Source organism: Leuresthes tenuis, unplaced genomic scaffold (assembly GCF_036924035.1).
Source record: "Leuresthes tenuis unplaced genomic scaffold, fLeuTen1.0.hap1 SCAF_17, whole genome shotgun sequence".
Taxonomy (NCBI): Eukaryota; Metazoa; Chordata; class Actinopteri; order Atheriniformes; family Atherinopsidae; genus Leuresthes; species Leuresthes tenuis.
In genome coordinates this window covers 12,843,677-12,871,574 of record NW_027325371.1, presented here as the reverse complement: position 1 = coordinate 12,871,574, position 27,898 = coordinate 12,843,677, and the positions used below count along the sequence as shown (strand labels likewise).

At 42.5% G+C, this 27,898-nt stretch overlaps 1 protein-coding gene across 2 annotated transcripts in view; it reads right to left on the bottom strand.

Moving 5' to 3' along the window:
- prkar1b (protein kinase, cAMP-dependent, regulatory, type I, beta) overlaps positions 1 to 27,544 on the bottom strand; it is a 56,940-nt gene extending 29,396 nt beyond the window's left edge. Inside the window, exons 1-4 of one of the 2 annotated variants that reach the window (XM_072368514.1) lie at positions 27,406 to 27,544; positions 25,604 to 25,791; positions 14,662 to 14,832; positions 12,688 to 12,779 (exon numbers count right to left, since the gene is read on the bottom strand). In XM_072368514.1, coding sequence (XP_072224615.1) covers positions 12,688 to 12,779; positions 14,662 to 14,832; positions 25,604 to 25,777 — 437 coding nt within the window. In that variant the 5' untranslated portion in view covers positions 25,778 to 25,791; positions 27,406 to 27,544. Of the gene's footprint in view, positions 1 to 12,687; positions 12,780 to 14,661; positions 14,833 to 17,455; positions 17,784 to 25,603; positions 25,792 to 27,405 lie in introns of those variants that run through there. The other variant, XM_072368515.1, reaches the window with a different exon arrangement.
- Between the last annotated feature and the right edge of the window lie 354 nt (positions 27,545 to 27,898).

The following is a 27,898-nucleotide window of genomic DNA, read 5'->3' as shown; positions in this document are numbered from 1 at the left end:
ACAACGAAGTGGGTTCAGTCAGAGGCTACTCCAGCTTCTCTTCACAACAATACAAGAGGCCGTTCCTGCCAACAGCAATAAGCATACATAATGACATTTTGAGATGGTTAATGAAAAAATATATATTCCAAGGTCCTAATTTCTCTTTGGGATAAACAAAATGAATTTCTTTTTTTTTTTTTTCCATTTAATTCACTCAAGCACCATTCTGTGGGACAAGCGTTTCATTAGTTCTGTTATTGCTTTGTGAGAATGTGAAATATCAAAGCTTTTACTGACTGAGTAGATAAAAAGATATCTGTAATTCTTCATATTAATCAAGTGTCAGATGCACATGTTCCTGGCTGAGCCTGTCTAATCATACCTGACCTATAAGAAAAGTACTTGGAGCATTACGCTGATGATGTCACAATAAGATTCAAAATCTCCTCAGCACAATGAACACTTAAAATGGTGCATAATTCTGAAACAACATGGTCAAACCCTACTTTTGTGAGCACATCTCACATACACTCAGCAGCCGTTGTGTTTTGTTGCAGCATGAAAATCATCGACAGCTGAGCAAGCGATGGATTTCTTTAATCATACGAGGGAGGTCAAAGCAAAGAGGAGAGCTGTCAAACCACAGCTTCTGACTTTTGACACGAGTGGACAGTAGTAACTGGGAAAAAAACCCACAACTTTAAATAAACAACAGCAGGGTGAGCTGTGGAGAAAGGACGATCTGACACAGGAGCTTTCTGGAAACATTTGAGCCTAACAAAATTAGTAGTCTTCGAATTAAATGTTCTGAATTACCACTGAGCTGGCATCAACTTTATGAAAAGCCAATTCAGACTAATCGCATCCTCACCATCTGCGATACCTACACGGGAAGATAATAGAGTTATTTAGAGTTATTTAGAAGCATTCAGCTGATGCTGACGCCTGACATCAAAAGACTTCCACCAAACCAGATTAATAAACACCAGCTTTACACACACACACACGCAGATGTGCTCGTACCCATGCTGAAGAAAACTTTTTTTACAACAGTTTCCAACAGTTTTAAACTGAAGGCTGTGATACAAAATGAAGATTTCAAATCTGATCCCCAAAACAAATTCGTCGACCCAGAAGTGGACGTATTCATGTGGGAGTCAGGGAGGTGAAAGTTAGCGCTGCATGGTGAAGGAAGAAAGGACCAGCCTGAGGACAAAGAGAGAAAAAGAGGAAGGCTGTGAGGAGAAAGGAAAGGACCAATCACACGAAAGAAAAAACGGATAAATGTGATACTTTATTAAGATCTGAATCAATTAAATAGCAAAGTATCAGACCTATCTCTGACGCATGCACATTGCTTAGTTTGAATATTCGAGGTAGAATTAGAAAGAGGCAAATCTAAATTTCAGGCTACTCTGGGGGCTTTCTGGTGATATTGGCAGAAGCGATCTGCTCCCCTTTTGATGCACTGATGTGTGCGTCTAGTCTGACAAGACCGTTTTACAGCCCGACCTGATGATCCAACACACACCACCTGCTGGTTCAGCCATGATGTCAGCCCTAAAACATCACAAACAGGCCCAACCCAGCTGCCTCTCCCTTTATTTCCTCTCCCTTTTGCTTCTTGCCCTCACACATTTTCTTCGTATTATGACGAGGCATCTGCGCTGTTGCTTAACTTTACACATAAAAAAAAACATATCTTTTGTTCTGCTTAGTTCCACTAATTCCCCTTATGCTGTCAGCCTCGATCACATTTTCAGTACTCAGGGATTTTCACACTTTCTCAAAGCCCCTCTCTCTGTTATTCTTGCCCTGGGGCAGGAAAAAGCGAGCTCTTCCTCCACTTAGAAAAAAAAGGGTCAGGTTGAATCAGGCGCTGACAGGACTAAGCCTCTGCCTCTCTCATGTGTCTACAGCGGCAGACGTGTCGCTGCAATGAGAGGAAAAGAGAAGAGGATGGGGGGGGGCATATTCCCTTTCTAACCCCTCATTCTAAGATTGTAAAAAGTAATTAAACTCAATGTACATATGCATGTAAAACAGCTATATGAATGATGTACAGGTGCCAAGCACTGTGCCCCTCTCATTCCCTCACACACACACACACACACACACACACACACACACACACACAAACTTATCCTGACAAGTTGCTCAACATCACAAGGAATGCCGCCAACCCGAGGGCATGTTTTTTCCTCTCCTCCCTCCTTTCCCACCTCACAGACAACAAGAACTAGTACAAGATAAGCATTTGAGTAGCGGATCAGGATGTAAATTGCCCTTTGTTGGGGTTTGAACCTGAGAGTTGTTTACACAACACGGCGCATTACACATGCAAGCTCAAACACATACAGATACACATCCACATACGCTGACACAGAGGGGTGAGGGAAGAGGAAAGGATGGATGAGTAGAAGACTGGGCGGAAATAACTGAAGAATGCGTCCTCTGTTGAGCAGCTAAAAACACTTTACTGTACTTCTATTGCACTTATATGCGTATATTTGTCAGTTTATATATTTGTGCATTTGTGTTTGAACCTTATCAAACGGTAATGGCGCGCTGGGTGTATGCAGGAGGAAGAACGAGCTGACGTGCAGTAGCTGACATCTGACTGACGTAAGGCTTTCCCAGCTGTGAAAAGACAGCTTCATCATCTCCACAGTGTCGACCCAAAGAGTGCTGAGCAACCAGCTAAAACCTTGCACACGCTCAAAATGTCAACATCAGAAAGTGTCCTAATGTTAGGATCTCGCTGACCAGAATTTAAGTGCAACAAGAATGCATACAGTGGAATCACTGATACAGACATGGAATAATTATCTTACTAAGTCTAGACGATATCAGTTCAATAATGATTTAAGAGAAATTAATTTGCAACAAACAATATGGATTCTCTATTTCTGTTGTGCCTTTGAGTGGGTTATGGATACTTATCAAATCAGAACTGTAAAGTAGAAAGTAAATAAAGGCCTCAAAACATTGAGTCAGTGACGCCGATGTTATTGAAGTAATTTTAAAAATGTTTCATTTTCAAAAAACTCAACTGCAGGTCGCAGGAGCAGAAACGAAGCTCCACAAATAATGAGATCGGTGGCCTCTTCAATCCTGCTGCACCAAGCCTGCATTGCTTAGAAACATAGAGTTGGCTGCATGTTTATAACAGATCCGGTACTTATATATATGTAAATTGATTGATGCAATGCAAGAGATGCCCCTCCTACTGAAAATCCACAGAATTTTTTTTATTTCTTAATTAAACACAGAGACATAAATCTGAAAATTAAATTAATTTGATAGCTTTGAATTGTGCAGCTCTTTAACTTTTTACATTGTGGGGAAGCTAACCTACTGCATTAGCCTTGATACTTTTGCAGGAAACTATGACCTGAAAAGCCCAGTCTTTTAATTATGGCCTGAAATCTGCAACACAAACTCCGTGACTTTCCCCATACTCAAGCTCATCAGGCATAGAAATAGGCTGAGCGCCTCTAATCTAAATGAAACTCAAACAGAATGACACCATCAAACCAACAAGGAGGTCATGGGAGAATAACAAGACTGTTGTCTGTGCCTGTGCACTGGAACCTATCGCAGTAGCATAGACAAAGCAGACGTGATGTATACAATAGGAGGCCATGGGGCAACCCCGGCGATTCTGTCAGGCGCTAGGCTGCTCCATCCCTGGCCAATGTGTGGTGGTCAGTGTGTGGGTTTTACTTTGGGCCTGACTGAGCTATAAAGGCAATGAAGGGTTGCAGGAACACCATGTTCTCACAGCAAGGGGAGACATTGGCTTGAAAGTTGCTGTCATGCACACACGCGCATATTCACCCTACATATTTATTCACGTAATATGAAACGTGACCCTGTCCACGATCACATCTGACGAGTTGCTCTCGGGTGGTTTACACAGGAAAGTAAATATGTATTGACACATATATGCTAAAAAAAAAAAGCACACGCATGTAGACAAACACAATAGAAACGCATTCACACACTCTTCCACACACTCACATTGATGGTATAAGCAGCTGAAAGGACAGAGATAAATCACAGCGAGCACGAAAACAACCCTGCACAGACTCTGGGGTTCATTTTGGAAGGACTACAGCAGCCTAAATGGACACCAGAAAAGACCATTGCTACATTTCTCACTGCTTCCAAAGGATTTGATTGAGAAATGGATGGACTGAAGGATGGAGAAGGATGATAGGAGGCTAAAAAGGCAGCAGGGGGACAGGTTGAAACACAGCATCACAGGGGAGAAAAGTTTCCAGTTATCTGTACACTTACAGTCACGTCGAAGTGTGTGGTTATGCTTTCATATGTGCACATGCTGACGTGCATGTCTGAGTGCGTTTATGTCCACTAGCACGCAAAGACACAACCTGGCTGATAGGATCTTCCTAAAAATGATGTTTTACGTGTTTGCCCTGCGGTTTGCATGGGTGTTAAGGTGAAGCTGCCTGAGCTGAAGCGAAGATGTGATACACCAGCGGAGGTAAGACTTCTAACTTGTTAGTTCTCTGGATGGTGGGGATGGTGGAGATTCAGTCAGGCCTGCAGCTCTCCTGTGGTGAGTGACCTCATCGCCTGGCCCCTGGCATTGTGGCAGCAGCACAAAGCCATGCAGGGGACAGAGAGAGAAGACTACACATGAATGTGGGGGAGGGACTGGTTGCGAGTGTGGATGTAGATGTGAATGAGCCTGCATGACTGTGAGAGGGAGAAAGACAGGAACAGAAAGAGGGAAAGACAGAGAAAGTATTGAATTGGAAAAAGAGGGAAAAAGAGGACCACCAGGCTCTCAGGAAAAACAGGGATGAGAACACACTGAGATACAATGAGGGAGTCGGCACAGGAAGCGCAAACGTACACTCAAACAACTTCACAGCGAACAACTAAAACTGTTCATATGTTCGTGCTACTCACTGATATTCCACAGCATGCAACAGAAACCCAATCACAGACACAGACTATTCTACCTGCGCCCTCTAAGAAACAGGTCGTCTAAAAGAAATTAGCAAAAAAAAGCCACATTTATGCTCACACAGCAAACACAAACTGCACAGATAAAAGGATACTTCCACACAAACCCCTTCAAACAAACAAAAGCACAAGCGATGCAGGTGGAAGACTCACAAATGACTGCCTAATCTTCCATTCTGAGACATGCTGCTACCCTGCACTGCATTCTGTCAGGAAAGGAAATCTGCAAAGGGTCAACCGACCCAATGAGCAAGAGTGTATTAACTTAGGCAGAGTTTTGAACCAGTCTTCTTGTTTGTTTACTGCCTCCAATATATTATAAGGACCTGATCAGAGAGAGCCAATGACACAATAAATACCCAGTTCATGTGTGTGTGGCAAAAACACCCCCTAGGGGCAGCTATATAGTAACAGCAGTCTCAGTGTCACTGAGACACTGATGAAGGTGTGTGTGCCTGCATCTTATCATTTTACTTTTTTCACAATTTCAGAAGCAAACCAGTCTGTGTTTCAGATATCAACCTTCACCTTATTGAAGGTCCCATGTCAATATTATTGAGATCAGATGTGGCGATGACAGCTGTGTTCATCTGATACGGCGAGACGGGGGACTATCTCCCCTCGAATCCTCCCTGTTGCTTTGTCTCCTCGCACAGGTCTTAAATAAACTTCCACAGGAGCACAGCGCGATACAGATCTTTCCAAGGCAGGTTAGCGTCTTTGCCTCTGTTATTGTTTGCTAGTTTTCTGTCACTAACTCATTTATTTATTGTTTCTGCACCTCTTCCAGAATGCGCACGCACACACACACACAGAGTATCAGTTCATAAAAAAATGTTCCCTGTCCATCAGCAGAGGCTAGCAGGGAAGGTGCAGAGGTCAGGGTTTAAGGGTCGGGGTCAACTAATCAGTCACTTCATCAACTCATTACTCTGCTTGTTAATTGGAGGATTAAAGCGGGCAGGATGAGGTAAGCGCCACCTCTTTAAAACCCCTTTTTCACCATTGTGTCCTTTGTTTTAAAACTCTAACTACACTCGTTCAAATGACTGTATTCACACTGCTTCTTAGGATCTAATAGAAACCATTTTCACTTTCTGAGCATTGTTTGCCATATATTAAAGACAAAGTAATGCATTTGCTTGATTTACACTTAGCTCCCGACCTGACAAGATTTAATAACTCTTGTAGCCCGATGACAATGTTATTTTACATGATTGCAAACTCTGCCAAGACAGCAAAATATATGGAATAAACAGAGTTTCCTCATGCATGCCTGCCAGACTGTTTATAAGGATATACAAAGACCAGGACTTCCAGTGTGTTCACTGTTCCCAAGAGAGTGTTTTGTGGTATGAGGGCATTAAACTGATGCAGGCAGAGAGGAGCAGACAACTTGATGGGTGTATGTGTCTATTTGCGTGTGCTTTGTTTGTGTCGAGGGAAACATAAATTAACCTCTGAAAGATTTCCCAGACTGCTTAAAGAACTGCTCCACTCTGATTTATCTCCAATGTAGCACTCACACACGGAGAAGCTGGAGATAATCAAGGTCATTTAACCAGGTGCTCACACACGGGCTAACATTCGCAATCCACATTCATATCACTTACGATGGGAAGTGAGATAAGAAATGCTTTTAAGGCAAATCTGCGTGCATCTACTGACCACATTAAACGTCTAGACCCTGATTGGTTTTAGATTTTGGGAGGAGGTGGGAATATAGGCTGGCAAATATGGGTGCACCTGGACAGGCTTTATATAAACACACACATATGTGCGGATGCTTATCCAACTACAACCTTGTAAACGTGGCAAGTGGCTGATACCATGTTCAGATCAGCGCAAAATCAAATGTTACTATTTAAAACTTTAATCTGACAAACATTCAAATAAAAGGGCTGTGAGATAGCGAAAGCTTATACACAACAATCAGATATCCCGATAATGAGATAGGATACTGTGCAGTTGTATCAGTACTGAAACAGGTGGCTGAAGCCTGATTTGGGTGTTAGCAAAGGGGACTCAGTGAAATGCAAAATCAAACCGGCTTTGCTTATATTGTGAGATCATGTGTCTGCTTGAACTGCCATATCTTTTTTAAGTCACTCTGGCAGCTAATGGGCAGCATATAAATGGGCTCTGAGACAGAGATTAAGACAACTGTCTTTCATTGGTTCAGAACATATTCATCCACAGTTTTTATCTCGAACAAACAAGGATTCTTTTTCAAATTTTCTATTTCAAATGTTCTAATGTATCAAAAGTTTTGTTGGGTGTTTACACCTGTGTGACTACGGGGTCGAAAGACCACAATGAAAACTGAAAAAAAAAATCTTTTTTTTTTAATTGAACCTACTAGTAGCCCATCCCATCCCAGCTGCCACTGGGCAAGACGTAAGGTACACACTGGACAGGTTGCCAGTCCATCCCAGTGCCAACGCAGAGACAAACAAGCACACAAGCTCAAAGTTTATGGATATTTCATCACATCTCTGCCAACAGATCAACCTTGATGTTACACGCTTCAGTTTAAGCAAGTTTTTATCAACAAAAACACGTTTTCTCCCCCAAAAAAAAACAAAACTACCACAAAATGCGGTACGGTTTTGTTTCTAGATATGAATAGCACACATGCACACACACTTCCACTTGTACACATGACTGGTGGAGCTCAAAAACTTTGAGGCCATGAAGTCTGGCATAAGGAATGGCGAGTTAATCAAAGACTCCACAGTCACAGCTGGAGCAGACACACTGGGAAAACATTCTGACATGCTTACTTGAGAATGTCAGTGAGCGCATGTGTGTGTGTGTGTCGGCGTGCATGTTTCTCATGATAATGTAATCCTTGTCATTCTTTGCAGCGATGGTGGTATTTGTGTGCCTGGTTATGTGCTTGTGTACGTGTGTTACCTTGTACTGTTGTTTCCTTCACTGACTCTCCTCACCACTGCATTCTTTTCAATCTAAACTGCTATTAAAGTATTTCATAGAAAGGATGCCAGACTTATAATTGCATGCGTTATGTTTATATCTGTTTAGTTAATGCAATATTTCTTAAATCCCTTTGCCAAGCTGCATAATTATCTCATTGATAGTGAGTGTTGCAATGGACAAAAGAGGCATAATCTATCTTGCTTTACCCTGCCTGCTCCTTTCCCTTTCTGCTGTTGTATCAAGGCAGAGGCGCAGTTCTGCAAGGACGAAAAAAGGGCAACATGAATCTTTTGTTTGCTGAGAGATTACACAGATTTGCCTTTCACCTCACTGTCCCAGAAGTACTCACCTGAAAAGGAAAACTCTGTAATCGTTATATTGCCTGTGATGAACGCTGAGGCAGGAAATATTCATAAAACAGAATATGATCAAAACGCAGGCCATTTGCTGGCTCCGTTTAGTTCAAGGTTCAAATGATCTGCTTTTCCAAAGATGATCCCCCGGATCATATTTCTCCTGCCTGGCTCATTCCTGTAATTATACACAGTCATCACTGCTCCGAACAGAAAACTAATGTTCCAGCTTCACGGCTGACAAAAATCTTATGGAAACTTATATGTGCTGTATAATGTTCATAAAGCATAAAGTTGTTGGGGGAGTCGCTTACTCTAAATACTGTCTAAACATAGTCTACATCCAAATCATGCTCAGCCATGTAGTTTTAGCTGGATAGAGTAACTTCTGTGAGTAGTAAGTAAAATCACAGACAATCTGAGCTATTTGACTGCTGCAGACACATAATCATTTTATAAGGAAACTATTAGAGGGTTGTAAGAGAAAGGAGTCCTGTCCAACTATGTGTGTTATTGTGCTTACTGAAATACTGCTTACTAGGCCAGCATAGTCTCCCTGGATTCCTAGAAAGGGAGATAAGTAAGTTAAGAAGATGAGATTATGATTATGAATGACATACGGGGTGACGGGATAAACGCGACAAGAACCGGGCCACGAAAAAAAGAGATGAGAGCAGAAAAACAGCACCGGAGAGAGGAGGGAAAGAAGAAAGAAAGCCTAACTGTCTTCGATGATAGCATAATATAGTTCTAATAAGAGAACAAATTGCGTGGTGTCCAGCTTTCATAACTGCTGAGTGACTAATCACACAAGATGTTTCCTTGATCCACACACACAGCTATCATGGACTATGCTTTTCTCTGCTTGTGTTATTATCAAATATTGAAAACTTTTAGCCCAACGCTAATCAGCAGTCTAAAGGTAAGTGGAGGACAAAATAAAACAGTCTCATTCACTGACCCATCCACCTGATGATGAGAAATAGCTTGTTCGTGTGCTGTCATGTTATGTCCACTGTCACTGCCTTTACACCCACTAAGACCATATCTGCGAGAACATCTGATCAGGCAAAGGGCCAGCTGTTTGCAGAATGAAAGTGTGAGAGGCAGAGAGGGGGCCGTGTAGTCAGACTCCATCTGCTGATCTGCGTCAATCCAAGGCAGTTCTGGCATATCTAGAGAAAGCTGATGCACTTTTATACCAGGCCTTCATCAATGCCAACAACAGAAGGCATAAAGGCGTAAAGATATTCCTCTCTTTGAAGCTGGGTTACGCTTGCTTTTCTCTTGTAATGCCCGCTAAGAGAGATATACGCTGCAAATGCAGATTGGCAAAACAAGCAAAACAAATTTAAGGTGTGCAGAAATGCACCTTTTCCTGATGTGTTCTGCTAATTCTTAGCAATGACGTAACCAACGTGGATGATGGATGGAGGATTCTAAAGTGACTCAGGACAGTGTACAGGCACTCTGGTTGGTTTTGTGCACTTTTTGATTAAAAGACGTTATTGAGCGCACTGACCACACAGTTCTGACACTCTAACACAACTGCAACGTGACCAGGCCACCTGCAAGCCAACCGACAAGCTGCGCTACGTCATCAGCTCAAAGTGAAGACTGTGGAACAGCAGAGAGGGTAAAAGAAAGTCAGAGCAAGGCAAAGCCAACTCACTGCTCTCTGAGATACTAGATGTAAAAAAAACATCTTTCACCTTATAGACGTTCAGTCAAACACAATACTGACTCAACGGTTATATTTCCAGAATATATAGTGTGCCCTTTTTTTTCTTTTTTTTACAAGCAAACACAATTTCTTTAGGTTTCAATGAGTAAAATAACAGAGAGAAAGTACAGCAGCTCCTGATTCTTCCAATTATTTACACGTCTATTACAGCTAATCATTTTAGGCGATGAGTCCACTTCCCCCCTCTTTTCCTCGGTGTCTGTCTCTTTTGAGGTGTCCACTGTTTTAACAACCCTTGGAAGACATAATTATCATGTGAGAGAGTAAATAGTAAATAGCCTGAGAGCTCAGACCACACACCACACTGAAAAATACTTGACAGGCAGTTTTATTCTCACTATTCTTACATTTCGCTCAGCTGCAGATCGACTATGGACACCTGGTCTACTGATCCCTCTGTTCATGCCATGTCTTAAACAGCCCAAGCTGTTAAAAGCATGCACTGCAGAAATAACGGTTGCTGGACAGGTAATAACACCACTGAACACTCAAGTCATAATTTCTATGCCGGCTCCATAAACTCTAGACTTCACCGTCGCTCCATTACTCTGTTTTTATCTTTTAAGCAGCTAACATTGCGCGCTGTTGCTCATATGGTCAATATTTCAACAACGTCTGTTTCTACAGCTGTTAAAGGCGCTTTACTGATGGTGCATTCCACATCAAATCAGATTCTAAAGAAAATAAAGGCCAATTGGAAGTCAAATGTCCTTGTAGGGAAATAAAACATGAAATAAAGTACGAGTGGAGCATTTTTGGCTGATGTACTTTTTCAGTTCAGCAAACTACATAACTACTGATGAGATTTTGTAATAGCAGAGCAAAAATGCAAGAACTAAAGAGTTTCAGCTTCTCACTACCACAGCGAATGAAGCATCATCTGAAGGTAGGCGGAGACAGCAAGTGAAAAGAGGCTGAATACTCTTGTAAAGTGACCTTAATTTCACCTGCAAGTGTCACATTTTCAGCTATATGGGGCCCAAAACAAAGCGCCAGTTTTTACATTGGCACTGACTTCAGGCACCCAAATACATGCTCTATAGCACAAAAAAAAAACATGGAGATGAGTGAGTGTGAGCGTGGATCACATCATCTTCACAGTCAACCCTGTTCTTTATCTACTCATCCGACTGGTGAGTTTTGAGAGGTCATTAAAGGTTTATGTTACTGATGTTACTGATACTACGAGTAAATCCTTATATCCTTTTTTTTGTAAGTCACTTTGGATAAAAGCATCTGCCAAATGCATAAACATAAACATAAAAATGCCATAAAGACCCATATCAACGAGCTTTTTTACATCTGAATAAGTTTCAGTGCTACTCTTTGTACAGGAGTGGGTTTCCACTTACTGTGCAGTGCCTGGGTCAGACATTTCCAAGCTTCTTATGCGTTTTTTTTTTTTCTTCAGATATTTGCTAATGCTTTTGTAATATAGTACAAAAATCTGTTTGAACAGACAGGACAGTCCCGGTAAACATCAGAGCTAAATCATAGGCACAATATTGACAGTAACTCCATTTGCCTCTATTGCCTGTCTCCTGCAGAAATAGCTGCATTTTCACCCACAAATTCCAAAAGGAATTCTTGTGTGCTTAGCATCAGTTGTTGGTGCAAGCTGTGTGCCGAGAGACAGCAAACATGACAGCCAGTCGATTCAATTCTACATCATGCGTGGTTCCAGGAGCTGATGACAACGGCATTACATAGCCTGGCATGCCAAGAAGCTTTGAGTATATTAAAACCTGATGGCTCACGGTTTGTTGCCAGATATTTTTCTGTTGTGACTCTAATCTGCCACATTAGCTAGCCCAACATGTGGTTTTCAGACTGTCCAGATCTATCACATGTTGCACCTCACTCAAGGCTCCTTCAAATGCAGTGACATGCAATCAGAGGCCTGCTTGCCTGTGCCAAGGGAGCATTGAGAACTGTCAGCTGACGAAAGAATGGAAAAACTGTGTTTTGGGTTTTTGTCTGTGAAGGCTCCTGCCAACAGGAAAGCTCCGGTGTTTTCCTCTCCACGGGTCATAATGGATTCGTCCCGCCAATGAAACACTATTCCGTCTGGCGGCAAGGACCGCCAGCCACCTGAGAGCCATTCCCACAATACCCCATCTCCTGTCAGAGCCAGACTCCGCCATCACTGGATATCTGGGACAGATGGAAGGATGATGAGAGGACGGCTGAAGAGAAGAGGAATGTGAAAGAACAATGAATAGGAGCAGATGGCAAGAAAAAGGGAGGGAAACCAGGGAACTTGGCATCTTTCGCCCTCTTAAGGAAAACTGGATGATTGTTGATTTCTGAGCACTCTGTGCACCACCGCCCAGTATGCAACAAGATACTACGATTCACAGATGTTACCGTAGCAACCAACAACACAAGACAACATACACAGACACATCCAGTTGCCTCTTACCCACCCATTGACGTACCACTTTCTCCTCTTCTGCCCTCTATCCGGGTCTCCATAGAGTTGAGATGCAGGCAGCACTTGTGCACAATGACCACTGGGAAATACTTTTAACTTGAACAATGGCCTGTTTATCGCTTTTTCAATCCGCGTGTACATAGAGACTAAACACACGTGGACTGCTGGTGTTACAGTGGATCTTCAAACCTAAATTGAAATCTTAAAATATTACCGGGTTCACAAAGGTTTTGTACCTTCTCTCATTGTCATCCAGGTGAGCAAACAGCACGTTCTTGGAGATAGCCTTGGCCAAGGCTGTCATGGTCTTGTAGTCTTTTGGAATCACCTATGAAGAAAAAGAGGCAATTACAGCAAAGTGGTTGGCAATGACAAAGTGCAGGTGGATATATGAAACAAACATAATATGAACGACATCAAAAAGCAGACTAAACCGAGTAATTAAAGAGCAGCGTATTGGCAAACTCTAAAAGGAACGCCGCACACGTGTGTCTGTATATTTTTGGGGAAGCCCATCTGTTCAGGGATTACACTCAAAATGTCACACAGTGCCTTGAAAATTCACAAAAAGCCCAGAACTTATTCATAAAACATGCATTCCCATGCCCAAGAGTGTGGTGTGTGTTCGTGGAAGGGGGAACGGCAACATCTGAAGCCACAACGGAGCTGAACAGCAGTCTGTCTCTAGGAGAGGGCATCCTAGAATAGAGCTTACACTGAATTAAACACAGTGAAAAAAAGTCAAAAGGAAAGATAGAAGATTTTTTTTTTTTTTATCTTTCATTTTTACTTCTTTCTTTTTTTTTAAGTGACTGCAAGAGGGAGTGGAGTGTGTGTGGATGTGTGTGTTGCCTCTCATTGTGGGAGAGAGGAGGGGTTAGGCTGTAATTAAGTCAGGGCAACAGATGTCTCCACATGAAGACAACCACACTGCGCAGTACACAATGTGCACACAAATGTGCACACAACCACATCACATGTGAAATAAGAAATACTAAAATTCTATCTGTCTGTAGAACTTCAGGCTTGGCAACCCAGACGGGAGAGCAAGAAATAGGCTGGTCAAGAATGGAAATTCAATTGGAGGACAGAGATTTTAGATCAGCCTAGTAATCATATGTAAGATCCAGATCCAACAGTGTCACCTAGGAGATTATTAAATGTCAGGGCACTTAGTTAGGACTTCAAATATGTCCTTTTTAGCTGTTCGGATTTTGGGATATTTGGCCCTAACAGACAAAAAAAAAACCTGAATGTTTAGTGAAAGAAGGTCCATTAAATCCAGTTGGTCGACAATATGTTCTCAGCTGGTAGATAAGACAGTAAGAAATTTATAGCAGCGGCATTTTAATTAGATGAGCACTGTTAGCTCATTGATTGGGTCTGTTAAAACAGCTGTTAATTTTCACAGCACAGTCTTAAATAAAAGTGATGCAATAAGACGTCGGCCCACATATAAAGGCTCAGAGTGTGTGAGAGTGTGTGTTAACCTCATCAAACGAAAGAGAAGAACACACTGAGGCAACAGCGTGCTTTCATGCTCTAATTTGATTTTGATTAACTGTTCTCTGATGGGTCTGTTATGTAAGTTGAACACATGCAGCAGATTCCTGCTCACATGCTGCTGATGTGGCCGTGCGAATTGCCGCATGCGTGTGTCCGCGACTGCATCTATGCATCTGACGGCGGGAGACGAGAGACGAAAAGCAGCTGCAGACCAAGGCAGGCGTTTAACAAAGACACTTGACTACAGTGTCCGGTAGAGGCCTTGGGTCGAGTCATACAAATGCATGTCAGTGCTACTACCACTACAACCGCATCACAACCATACAAGCCTCAGATGTAAAGTTAATTCAAGCATAAAGAAAAAAAAGAAACGTCGTAACTCTGACAGCTTATATATAAAGTTATCTGCTGGAAACTGTTTTGTTTTTTTGTTTTTTAACAGAACCCATGCAAAAAAGTTCATAATTAGAGTAGAGCACAAAAAGAAAGTCAAGTTTGGGTATGTATGTATATCTATCTATATATATATATATATATATACATATCAATATGTAGGGTTTCTCATCAACATTTTGTACATATACATGACAACAATACCTAGCTGGGAAAAAGGCCGCAAGAGGACATAAACTCAGTGGGTGCTTGATTGTTACTGATCATACATGCGTGCTTTTTTTCTTATTTCAGCTGCTCGGTAAGCTGACCTTGCGCACGTAGCTGACAGCATCCTCCTCAGTGTACACTTCTGCACTGACTCCTCCCCTGCGGCGTCGGGCCTTGACAACAGGGTTTGGCGGTGGAGGGGAAACCTCATCATCGTGTGAGTCCGACTGGCTGTTAGATTTTTGGCGTGCCATGATCTGCTTGCATTCTTCCTGTAAAAAAAACAAAAAAAAAACCATCAGATTTTTTTTGAGGGACAAGAGAGGATCAAGAAGAGATCAAAAATAGAATTAAAAAAAAAAAAAGCATAAATTGGTGGATGTTCTTGCAAAACAGGGTCCCTGTTGACAAATTCGTGTTGGAGAAATGTATTCATTTACCACTGTAGCTGCAGGCAAGGCGACCAAGAGCATCTCAGAGCATCTGTTTTTCTTTTTTGGGGGGATTTTACCTTAGAAATGATCACACGAATGCTGAATGCTGCTGGAAAACATCCTTTTTAACATCAAACATCATGTGAATTCCAAAACAGATCAAATAAAATATATATAAAGAATATATTTTGCCGAGTGCATGCTATTTGTAGACCTCAGCTTGCAAAGAGAAACACCAGATATTGTCTCCTTCTCAGATTTACAATGACAGATAAAAACATCAAAGGGGATGCCTCTGCCTGTTGGTTTAGGTATTGAGCACTCTGCAGGTAATGAATTATTGACCACAAACTTGATTAAGACGTCAGCTTAACTGCGCAATAAAAGCACTAAAGGTTGACAACATGCAAAAGGGCCTCGAGACAAAGGCAGTGGGATAATAGTTTGCGCGAGGGTCGTCGTCAATGATTGCTTTTTGCACAAACCCTCGGTGGGGTGCGTTTGTGTGCGCCTACAGTGCTGTACTCTTATTCCTGGGAACTGAGAGGACAGCGGCTTTATTTTATCAAAGGTTCTGGTGAGATAACAAGATCTCAGCAAAACTCCAGACAGAAAAGTTTGGCATGAAGTTACTCGCATACTGCAGCAGAGAAACACCACAAGACAAATATAACAGCAGGAGAGCTCCTGTGGAAAAACATTTTCATCTTCCGTGAACTAAAACCTAAGCTGGCTTTGGAAAAGCCATTAAATCTTGAAGTATATATTCAGCTCCTGCAAATAAAAAGTTACAATCTACAAACACGTGGCTCTCTTTTTCCCCTCCAAGCAGATACTGATCATGTCTAATCATGCACTGGTTGTGGGGCATGAGCATCGTGTTCTCCCCAGGTCTGACTTCATAAACCACTACTGTACCCCTACTGTCTCAGAGTGAGGCACTTGTTCAATTCTGCCAACCTGAAGACGGGAGAAGGAAAAGAACACCTTCAGCAGCTGGGAGAAAGATTGAGTAATTACTGGAAGCAGTGAGCAGAAACGGATGCTGGTTCACTCTGCCCACATAAGCCGTTTTCACCCACGCACTGGAGTCCTGAAATATTCCAGAGATGTTCTGGAGAGGTGACGTGTGACAACGCAGCATTCACTCTTAACTTCTTGTGGCGGTTTCTCATCAAGGCCCCTTGTAAAATCTCCAGGCCATCAGTGGGCGAGACAATGGATGAAAGAGTTGAGGAGCATTTGCTGCCACTGTACAGGTGAGCAGGTGTGAGTTCTGTTCTTTGACGGTGCTTTCAGCACTTATATCAACACAAATCTATTCCCAAAATTCATGTGCTGCCTTCTGCACTCCACAATACTTCCTCCACACGCCCTCCTCTTGTATTTCCAGCCAGGAGAGAACGCATCACCAGCAGAAAGCCTCTCGCTGTGACAAGCTTGTGTTTCCAGCAACTGCGAAAAAAAAGGTCTGGATCAAGAAGTCCTGAACATCTCTGGGTTTCATGTGTGAAAGCAGCGACACTGACAGAGGAGCAGGAGGAAAAAGCAGAGGCGAAATGAGAGCTGACCTGTGCTGAGATGACTGAACATACCCACAGGAACTGATAGACCCAGAGAGAGGGAGAGATGGAGAGACGAGATGACAGAAACTGAACAAACTGTCAAACCAAGACCTCACATCTCAGCCACTCTTTGCACATCCCTGATTCAACAAATGTAGAGACAATGAAAATGTAATATATCCATGCAACAATGACATTAGGAATAAGCTGGATAAAATTCATTAGCTCGCTCTTTGACTTAGAGTTTGAGGTGGTATTCTCTCATCTAAAGATTTCTTGTCACCGCATCTCTCAGTTTCACTCCATCCTGTGTCTGACTTTGAGTTTCCTCTGCTCATTAGATTCAGAGGTTATTGTGCCGCCCTGCTCATCGTCCGTGTAAAACGGTGTGATAGTGCAGATTTCACGCACACAAACACAAGTCAGACAAGCGGGCAAACAGTACTTCAAGGCAAACACATACAGACTCCTCGCTTACGCAGAGTCACTGCCTGAGGGAGCACAGCCAGCAGCAGAAGATGGAGCACAGGCACAATGTTACACGTAAGCTCACCCTCACCGACACATGCAAAGGCAGACTGCAGGTGGAGATGAGAGCTCACACACACTCGGCTAAATCCCAGCTAACAAAGAGCAAAATGCAGACTTACAAATATGCAGGTTTCTCTCTTCCCACCAGACAAACAGTAAGCACCAGCTAGCACACATTGCTAACATGCTGCTAGTTATAAATAGACCCTTGAATTCAACACACTCACTTCAATTATTCTGAACATCTTTATCTTGCAACAATAACTTGCACAGAATTGCATCTGACTTGCTCGAGGCCTCTAAGAAATTGATGAAATTCCAGAAACAGCTAACTCCAGGTTAAGTTTGCAATCACAGGTATTTACCATGACACGGAGGGGCCCCTAGGCCAGGCCTGCTATGTGTCCCTCAGCTGGTCAGAGGCACCAGACATCAAGTCAATGTGTGTGTGTGTCCAAGTGAGCATGGGAATCAACACACGCGGATTCCCACCTCATACACACCTGACACACATGTCACAATGCCTCAGCATCTTCTCGTCCGTAAGGCAGAACGCAGGCAAATAATCCGAGCGGGCGTGCGAGACAAACGTGAAGAAGTGGAAAGAATGTCTGCAATCCCTGGAACACAGTAGCTAAGTGTTCTGATGAAAACACTGATCACAGCAAAAAGCCTGTCTCTCCATCGCTGCTGCGCAACTCTGTGTCACCGCTTTCTCCCCTCTCTCTCTCTCTCTCTCTCCCTCTCTCTCTCTCTCTCTCTCTCACACTCACAATCAGGTGGCGCGATGAGCGGGCTCCTTTTGCTACCCTCTGTCACTATGACAACTGGGCACTGTGAGCATCCTGAGCAGTTGGTGGTGCGTCTGATCAGGAAGCAACGGTGCCTCACACACCTACATTTGTAGGCCAGCTCTGATGCCTGTTAACTCTGATGAATCAGTTAACAGAAGGGGAAACGTCACTCTGCTCAGCACGGGCTTCTGTTCGGACCAAATGGCATGTCTGTGTGTTTCGATCCAGTAAATGGATCCATACATTCCCACAAGGATACATCATCATCTAACACATCCCCTGTGTATGCAAGACACGGTTCTTTTTCAGCCCTTCCTGATCTTTAGACCCCGCCGTCCCTCCCTCCGACACATGCTTTCCTCTTATGTCAGAGGGTCGGAAATCAAGTGAGGACTTTGTGCCTGGCTCCAACAAGTCATTTTATTGTTGTGTTCGCGATGACCGAGGAGGAGGACGCTAACAACGCACGCAGAATGGCTTCTGATGTTTAACAAGCGTGAGAGTCACCGAAGGCTTCGTTAGTTCAAGGTGAGCGAAGAACATCTGCAGCAACGGTTTAACTTTTCTGGAACAAAAAAGGAGGCAGTTTAAAAAAAAAAAAAACTTTCAGCATTTCTACAGTAGCTCAACAAAAACACAACATGGTCTATTTTTACTGATGTTCCTGCAAAGGCATTCCCCCATTTAATACCCTGCCTCCATTTCCACCCCGTTTACTGCACTGGAATTAGTGCTATTGCCCTATATTAGAGTCTCTCCCTCCTTCTCCCCCTATGCTCTCTCTGCGTCATACGCAGCAGCTGTGTGCCAGAGAGAGAGGACAGACGAGGAGAAAGATGAGAGGAGACAGAGGGTACAAGCGTAAGCGGGACAAAAAAGCTCTTTTAAAAGTGGCCTTTCCATTAGTGACTGTGGGTCACAGATTAAAAAGTAAAGCTACAGATGAAAGAAGACACAAATCCAATCCCTCACACACTCACTTCGTATAAAGTCACTGTTATTAAAACCATCATCAGTTCCACCTTCAACTAAATCCACGGGTGACCACTTCTAATGAAATAGGTCCATGCTGTACCGTTCATTTGCTGCACAAAGTAAATATGAACAAAGGTTATGACTTACTCTCATTAGAATAGCCGTGACTAACTAGTATTAATGAGCTTAAGTACACATCATGTACAGCACAAAAGCATTAAATCCATCCACAAGTTTTCATGAGTTTGGAGCACAAATACGTACAAATATCCATTCTTCCATTCAGTTCATTTCTGATATTCGTTAGAGAAGAGCAAACATCCGCAAGTGGTTACCTTATGTAGCCTTCGTCCAGAGACAAAGACAGTTTCACTCTCCACTGCTGGGGCTGAAAGCATGTGAGTGAACCAAAAACAACAAGATACGACACACACACACACACACACACACACAATCACACACAGGTAATGAAGCATGCAAAGCTGATCCACCAGTGGAGCTAACAGTGTGCTCATCACTCTGTTCCACACCATTACAGCACTACAATAGACAGAATGTTCACAGTTGTATTAAGGCTGGCAGTGCTGATGGTGTTCACTCTATCTAATGTTGCAGCACACACTCAAGTTTGCCTTCTTGTTCGCATGCAGTCTCTCCGGTGGGAGCAGCAATTATCTTACGTCAATCTTCAAAACCACACAAATTTGCATTGTGTCCCTGTAAACTCAGAGAGAGTTTCTGGTTCTGCTGCTTCTGGATCAACAGACACAGAAAGCAGCCAAGTCATTAGGAGAAAATGATTCCAACAGCTATACTTTGCTGGTTGATTTTCTAACCTTTCATAGGTTTAACCGTCCAATCGATCAAATAATAATAATAATAATAATAATAATAACAGTGTGCTGGTTAATCAACAGTATAAATGATTGTCAGCTGTGGCCGAGGAATTTTAACGCGACCCTGTTGTAAAAACAAGCGATTCTGCCGAATCAAAAGAGAAAGTATTGCTTTACCGGTGCGGTTTTCGGTTGGGGCATTGTTCAAGTGCTGCAGCTTGCCTGTTTTGCCGAATCCCATGACATTTCGGCGCATATCTTGTTTCTCTCACAAACCTCAGATTGATAGTGAAAGGTAGAGGGATGCAATGGGCAGATGAGAGAGGACAAAGAAGGACCACCGTGGAGACAGGGGCCCGGGATCCAGTTTACCTGTAGGAACCCGGGGCGAGCCAGGGAGGAGGAGGTTTAGGCCCGGGTCACTGCGCACAACTCAGGAGGATTTGACAAACTGCCCTGCCCTCATGATGGTGACGAGTGACTTTAAAGCATGGAGACACTAATAACACTTGTGCTGTAACATTTAAGAATAATTCATGTGAAATATCCTTTGCGATCCTGACCTGAACTGATTTCAAAGCCGCCGGCTCTTAAATGTATGTGACACACTCACTGACGGATTGTCAGGAGAAAAGTAGGAGGCCACAGACAAATAAAAAGACACTCAAAGGCAGCAGAAGATAGGGGAGATAAACTGGAGCATAATTCTCTTCTAAATGCTCTCACCAGACTCAACAAACAACAAACCCTCCCTGATGAATTGTCAATCAGAGGCCTTTGAGGGGACTGGTGGATTTGTTATGATAGGTCCTGGTGACAGCTGAATGGCTGGCAGCACGGAGAGCGTGTTCTCATCTTACAGGCAGGGAGGAGACGGTGGCTGATTGACACGCTGACAGAGTGAAGAGCTCTCCCATAATGCAATATGAAGGAAAGTCGCTGCAGCAGGGTTTACACGAGTTCTACTTGGCATGTTTCAGAATGCTGTCTCCCGCTATAGAACCCCAAAATCACTGTGACACGTGCCTTCACAGAGATGTGGAGACGCGACTCGAGTGTCCTGAATCTGCTGCCATGTCTTATAGCAGCCAGTCCTGTAGGCTGTTACGATACTATCAAAAGTCCATCATAGCTATAATGCTATTCTGACCACAGTAATGTAACATGCCTATGGAATCAGGATCAAATATTAATGTGAGGCAATTAAATGTTCAAAGATGTGTGTTTGCATTTAAAGGACAATATAATAGGCTCTTATTTTGTTTAAGGCTGTTTTTGTATGTTTTGTGTATCTCCCTCTTGTTATCATTAGCAGAATGGCCCCTTGTGTATTTAACGCTCACAAGGCTACCATGAGTTTGTCTCATGCTTTGCTTCAATTTCAGCAGTTTTATTCTTTTTTTTTTTTTGTAATTAATGTGGATTTGCTGTCTCCATCACAGACTATATGTGTATGTGTGAGAGAGAGAGAGAGAGGACAAGCTTAGCTGCAGCTCTCATGTTCATATTGTAAAATATTATCAAATAAACACAGAAATGGGAAATTAGAAATGTGGAATTATTTTCCACCCAAGTTGTGTTGGATAAGCCATTCGGATTCAACCAAAAAATGATGTTCTCAAAGAAAATATGCCGCAACGTCAATACAACCTGGCGGGATTGAGTTTCCTCATGATGTCCATAGTGAGTTTACAGTAAAGCATTCGCTGATGAAAGTGATTCTATGGCAAATTATAAATTCCCCCGAGACACAAAAGCCATGGAAATGTAAGACAAATTTAAAAAGGAAGTTCTTGGGAGATGCAAGACCTGTTAGCTAAGATCACAGACCAGTGCGAAGGCATGCACTCACTCGAATATTGTGCTTAGACTCGTGTCCAAACACCACAGACATGGAGATGGAGTTGAGAAGTGACAGCTGTCACTGGGCTGAGGCTTCAGCTGCCGGTGCAGGTGGTGTGTTATGCAAAGATCAAAGTGTTACTTTCAACATAGCGTCAGTGAAAATTACAGAAGGAGGATATAAGCACATCTGAAGTCATCAGATATGGCCTCGTGAAGGAAGAGGAAAGAATAGAGATTTAGAGGCAGTAATGGATTTTCTGTGGGCAAATCCAGCAACAGCACTAGAAAGATACCGTTATGACTGATGAAAATCTAATGTGGCGAATTCAAGAGAACATCTGTGATCCAATATGTCCACGTTGTATAATGAATGGCATATCCACACTCACACATTACATCCTGGTGCTTTTAGCTGATGCAGACCACCAACATTAATTCAGTCTGGAATAGACTGTAAGAGCAGTGACTTACAGGCACAAAGGACTGCAGCACCTAACTGTTCATGTTACTGTATTCAGACTGGATTCTTTAATAGTCAGTGATTTAATTACCCTCATGTGAAATAATTGCTTTGGTAGAGATAACATACAAATTGAATGCTTCATTGCAAATGTTCTGTCGTAAAGGAGAACCGAAAGCAAATAGCACACTAACAGAAATGATGTTGGTCCACTTTAAAAACTCAAAAATACAAAAATGAATTTTCAGACTAAACTGCAGTGTGTCAAAACTGAACTTCTCCGCAATCACGCACCGAGCTGACAGAGACGGGGTGATGAGAACGGCCGTCGGCGGCATCGACTGTAGGGATCAAAGGCATCATTACCGCGCTTAAGTGGGCAGGATGAAAAGAAGCCAGATGCCTGTTATTTCAAAATTTACAACATTAGATTAAAGACGTGTTATTATGTGAACACAAAGGTTCAAATCAAACCAGTCAGACTGATGATTTAGAGAGCTCTCAAGAAAAAAAGAAAGACAGACAGACAGATAGAAAGAAAGAAAGAAAGAAAGAAAGAAAGAAAGAAAGAAAGAAAGAAAGAAAGAAAGAAAGAAAGAAAGAAAGACAGAAAGAAAGAAAGAAAGAAAGACAGACAGACAGACAGACAGAATGAAAGAAAGAAAGAAAGAAAGAAAGAAAGAAAGACAGACAGGCAGGCAGGCAGACAGACAGACAGACAGGCAGGCAGGCAGACAGACAGACAGACAGGCAGGCAGACAGACAGACAGACAGACAGGCAGGCAGGCAGACAGACAGACAGACAGACAGAAAGAAAGAAAGAACAAGACTGTGAAAGCGTACAAAAGAGAAAAAAGATTGCAGAGATAATAATGAAAATGCTGTGTGAAATGGATGCTGTGCAGATATGAAAGGAAGTCAGGTCTGTCAAAAGAGGAGCTCTAATATATCCCACAATCTAACTGTCACACAGAAAACCCTGAACAGATTAGAGCACAGAGGAGATAAACTTTGTGGATAAATTAGGCTCATTGAACACAGGATGGACTACACTCTATCTATCTTCTACTGTTGCCTAGGTTACCGCCTGTAGTGGGCAAGGAGCACTGACGAGAGTGTGGCCATGAAAGAGGGAAGAGACACACAAACATTTAGGGTAAAATACTGGAGAAAATGGCCCTTTTTTCTGTTCTGCTGTTTCTTTAACAGCTTCCTGATCTAAAAGACGAGTTGAATTAATCAAACCTGGCACCTGGGATTTGCCCAAATATTCAAAGTAATCTCATTTATCAAAAGAGTAAAAGTGCACGAAGAGTAAAATGAAATGGCCATTGAGAGTTGAGTGAGATTCAGTCCTCAAAGTTACCCTGTGCGGTACAAAAGCGACACAGTAAGCCTCTTAAATAACTGGGACACCACAACAGCATGCATGGCCTGTTTCAGCTCCACAAATGACTGACCTCACATTACAAACACAGACAGACTGGTTGACTGGAATAGTGTGGAGCTCCTGTTGGCAATCGGAGGGTGGGAGTTCGCAGATATTATCCCAAAACACTTGCACACACCTGGTGATTTCACTGACCGCCATATACCTCCAAAACCAGTCAAGCCCAGCTTCTTATGCAAAACACAAGAAAAAAACTGTATTATTACAGTGTCGATGTGTGCGTGTGTACATATTTTGTGGGTAGGTGCAGGGTGATAGCATCACAAGGTGCACCAGGCTGCAGCAGCAACACAGGATGCCTGATGTGCTTTTCTACATATCAGCGGGATCAAACAGCATAAAAACTACATACATGTGTATTAGAACTGATTTACGAATGCAACGTTTCTTTATCCAACACACTTTTGATTCTTTCCTTGACATGAAGTGTTTTGATCCCCATTAAAAAAAACTATTAGTTTTCATGTGTTACTAAGATGGCCGGCATGCAACATGCCATCTTAGGCATAAATCACTTGGAACTCGCTTCCGCTGAGCCTTATCGCGTCTATTAGTATTCCTGCTGCCGCTCTGACTATGCAGCATTACAGTCTCCAGTAACAGCAGCAGCAGCAGCTCTGCCGTCCCTTTGACTGTTCTGAAGCCGGTCAGAACTAACGAGCAGCTGCAAAACATGGCAACGCAAAGAGCTCAACACGACCTTTTCTGTAAATGAATTTCCCAAAACCCTTTGCCTTACTGACCATAAATGTAAACCCACCACATTCTGCACACCTTTTGCATTATTTTCTTTGATGAAGCTTTTGCATCTTGAGAAAAAAAAAAAAAAAAAAGATATATAGGTTTGAAACTTTTGGAATCAAATTACTGTCACATGAAAGCAAGCGAGCACAGAAACCCGTGCAGAAAGGATGCGGACCTCCAGACATCAGGGGAGTGACTACTGCTCTTGTTCTGGATTTCTTTCCGAGGCTGAACTCTCCTCAGGGCACCATCAACATCTTGCTGCGTCAGCTCAAACACCTTTATGACCTACGCGTATCCACAGAGTGAGAGAAGAGCCCATTGTTCAACCAAACAAATCTCGTGATCCACTCATGAGCGACGAAGCCAAATGGGTCTCTTCATGATCAGAGCTAAATGGTCGGAAAGAACATCCATCTAGACTAAATACTGGGATGGCCTATTTTTAAAACTCATTTAACTCATATAATCTGCACTTGGCTATCCTCTAATGCTCTACAAAGGAATGCCACATCGCTTTTTCATTCAATCATACATTATGATGTCCCTTGGTATAGTCCAGGTTGTACCATTCAACAGGCAGCTTACAGATATAGAGAGATTTAAAGAAGCATCTTGGATGTATAAAACATATTGTAACTCTTGTGGTGCCACCATCAGCCAACACACACACACACACACACACTTGCACATTGAGCTGGCACCTTGTGCTTGTGAGCCAGTGTGCTGCGAGAGTTACTCCTCTTTCAACTCGCTTTTTCGAGGTTTTTTTTTTTCTTCTGTCCATTCAAAAGTGTAAAAATCTTCTCTTTGTATGTCAGTTGTTATCCTTTAATGAATGTGTCCTCTCCTTTGTCTCCCTGCTCACACACAGACAGACTAACAGATGGGCTGATACAAAAAGTCTGCTGTCTGAGCGGGACACTGGCCTTTTATGGGTGCTCATCTCACATTCCCTAATGGATTCTCCCATTATAGGATGAAAAATGAAAGCTCTATTATGGCGAGTTGGAAACTATCTTTTTTTTAATACCGTAGCTAGCTGAGATATTCTTTGTCTGCTCATACTGTACCACAAACCACAGATTAGATGGTGCAGCAAAACCAGCAAATAATACAGGTTGTGTCCCATTAAATCACTAAATGGGACATAAGATCCAGCACTCTGTGAGATATCCCATTCAAAACGTGTTAAACTGTAACTGTTATAAACATCTATCATGTCAAGACTGTTTAATTCACACATTACAGCTAAGTATTGGCACTAACTCTAATGTCAACGCAGGTCACACATCAGAGCAGGAGAAAAAGCACATGGACATGGAAAAAAATAGGCTTCAAACTTAAAACAGGTCAACACAGATCCCCACAACAGCAAGCAGGTGCTCAAACTGCACTTTATCACCAACCTTCTCCAGCTTTTCAAAATGCTCTCGCAGAAATTTCATAGGACGCTCAGGCTTGGCGATGCAGAGGTTCACAATGCACTCTTTGAGGATCTGCTGGATGTTGTGCTTCTGGACAAAGATTTCACAGCTCTTCAAACTCTCGTCTTCTTCCAGAGTGGAGGAGGAGGTGGCCATCTTATCTTTTATCCCTGTGGCAGTGGGAGAAAACAGGGTGGACCATGAGAGGAGGGGAGGGAGAGCAGAGGGTGTAGAGCAGTATAATGGGAGGGGGGGGGGACAAGAACAGAAACATGGATGGGAGGGATGAAATGGGAGCAGATAAAGCATGATAATAGAAGGATAAGAGTAACGTGAACTTCTCTCTGGTGTTGACGTCCTCCACACTCTCAATTTGTAGACATCAATATAAAATCATGTGCTTCGTCGGGCAAAATGTTCAGTTTCAGGTTCAGTTTCATACATTATACATTATTATCTTATCGAGGATGTTTTATAAAGAATTCAAATACATGAACCGTGCAGTAATATGCTAACATAAACTTTCAAATCTACAGCTTTTTATCGGCGGCTCCCATTTGGTGGACAGAAAATGTTAATAAATTCAGAATGCAATAATTTACATTGTACTGAATAGGAAAGGGACCATCTGGCTCGTTATCAGCAATCATAGTTGCATATGAGGTAGCTTTGTGCATGTGGCGCAGGTGATTTGCACATCTTGGAGGACACCTTTAATGTTAAATTACAGGCTTTGTAGCAACATGTGCTGCCACCCTGATGGCATCTTTTGGAGAAAGAAAGGCTCTTCCTCAGCAAGATAATGCCACAACACGTTCGACACACATTTTCCACAACATGACTGGAGCCTGGAGTCCAGATCCTACAATTTTGTACCAAGCACGAATGGGAAGACATTTTGATTTTCAAACTATGGCAACAGGCCTCCTTTCTTAATTCATATTTAGCATTTTTCACAACAGTTTCCACATGGGCATCAGCGCATATCGTTTTTGTTTAAGTTCCACACAGCATCCCAACTTTTCACGAAACTGAGTTGCATTATCAATATGATCCCCAGGGCATGGGACAAACTGACCCCCACAATAGAGGAATATGGTTAAACTTATGTTAAACAGTGTGTAACACATTGAAGAGGGTACACTACTCATGCTAAAATAGTAGATCAACAGTGCAAGACTGTGTATGCATATGCATTTTGTTGTTTTTGTCATATTTTTCTTTTCCTAATATGACCATGTTGGATAACAGCACTATGAAAATGAATACTTGAACTGATGAAGAGAGAAAAAAGACAAGTGTTCATAAACGGTAACTAATATTACCTATGAGTATGCTACAGATGAGTCAAATAATATCCTGTAACCATATGCTTCTTGACAAGTCAGGAAGTAAGCAGAGTTGACTGTCTCGTTTCACTTCCTCAAGGGATGAAAAAACGTTTTTAATATGGTTATCACTGCGTTGTAAATGTGAATTTTGGGTATGGCACCTATCGAGTGCAGTTTCTTCACAGCAGATACCGCAGTGTGTCGAAGCGCATAACAGTTTTTTCCCATTAAAACAAATGAATAAATTGTGGCGCTTGTGGTGAAACTGAGCACCTGTTCAACTGCATTCATAAGGCAGCTAACACCGCTAGCTTTGCTAACATTGCAATGACAACCAAGCCCCAATGAAGGGAAAAGACTGCGACTTGCAGAATCAAAAACGCTGCTAAGGCTATGGTCTACGCAGGTATCTAGTTAGTACGATTCAGTCGGTGTTCCCGCTGGTGTCCCTACCGTTATTTCTGGAGGATGCTCAGTGAGAAAACACCTCGCTGATGGTGGAAGATTGATGGGGTACCGCTTGTTAGCTGGGATGCTGCTGCTGCCGCTGGTCTGCCTCCCTCTGCTATCGCTTCTCTCTGCGTCAGTCTCGATGACGTCAATCTGTCATCTTCTCGACCGCAGCGGCGCTCTCTCGAGGCAAGGAGCAGCGAGCACGAGGCAACCTATTTCCATGATATAAAAAAACAACAACAAAGTGTATGTGTGCACTTGTTATCTCTCATCACTTATTATTGTATATAAATATATATTAACAACATCTGTTCGGAAATAGGCACCTTTTTTCTACTTTATCAAAGCTAATTATTCTAAATCACATGAATGAGGCCTATTTCCAAATAAGTGTTGATTTAAAGTTTCAAATAACATGCAGGAGATAGATATCAGAGATTCAGGTGCTACTTCTACGTCAATGGACCGACCCCAGAAAGAGCCACCAGATAAT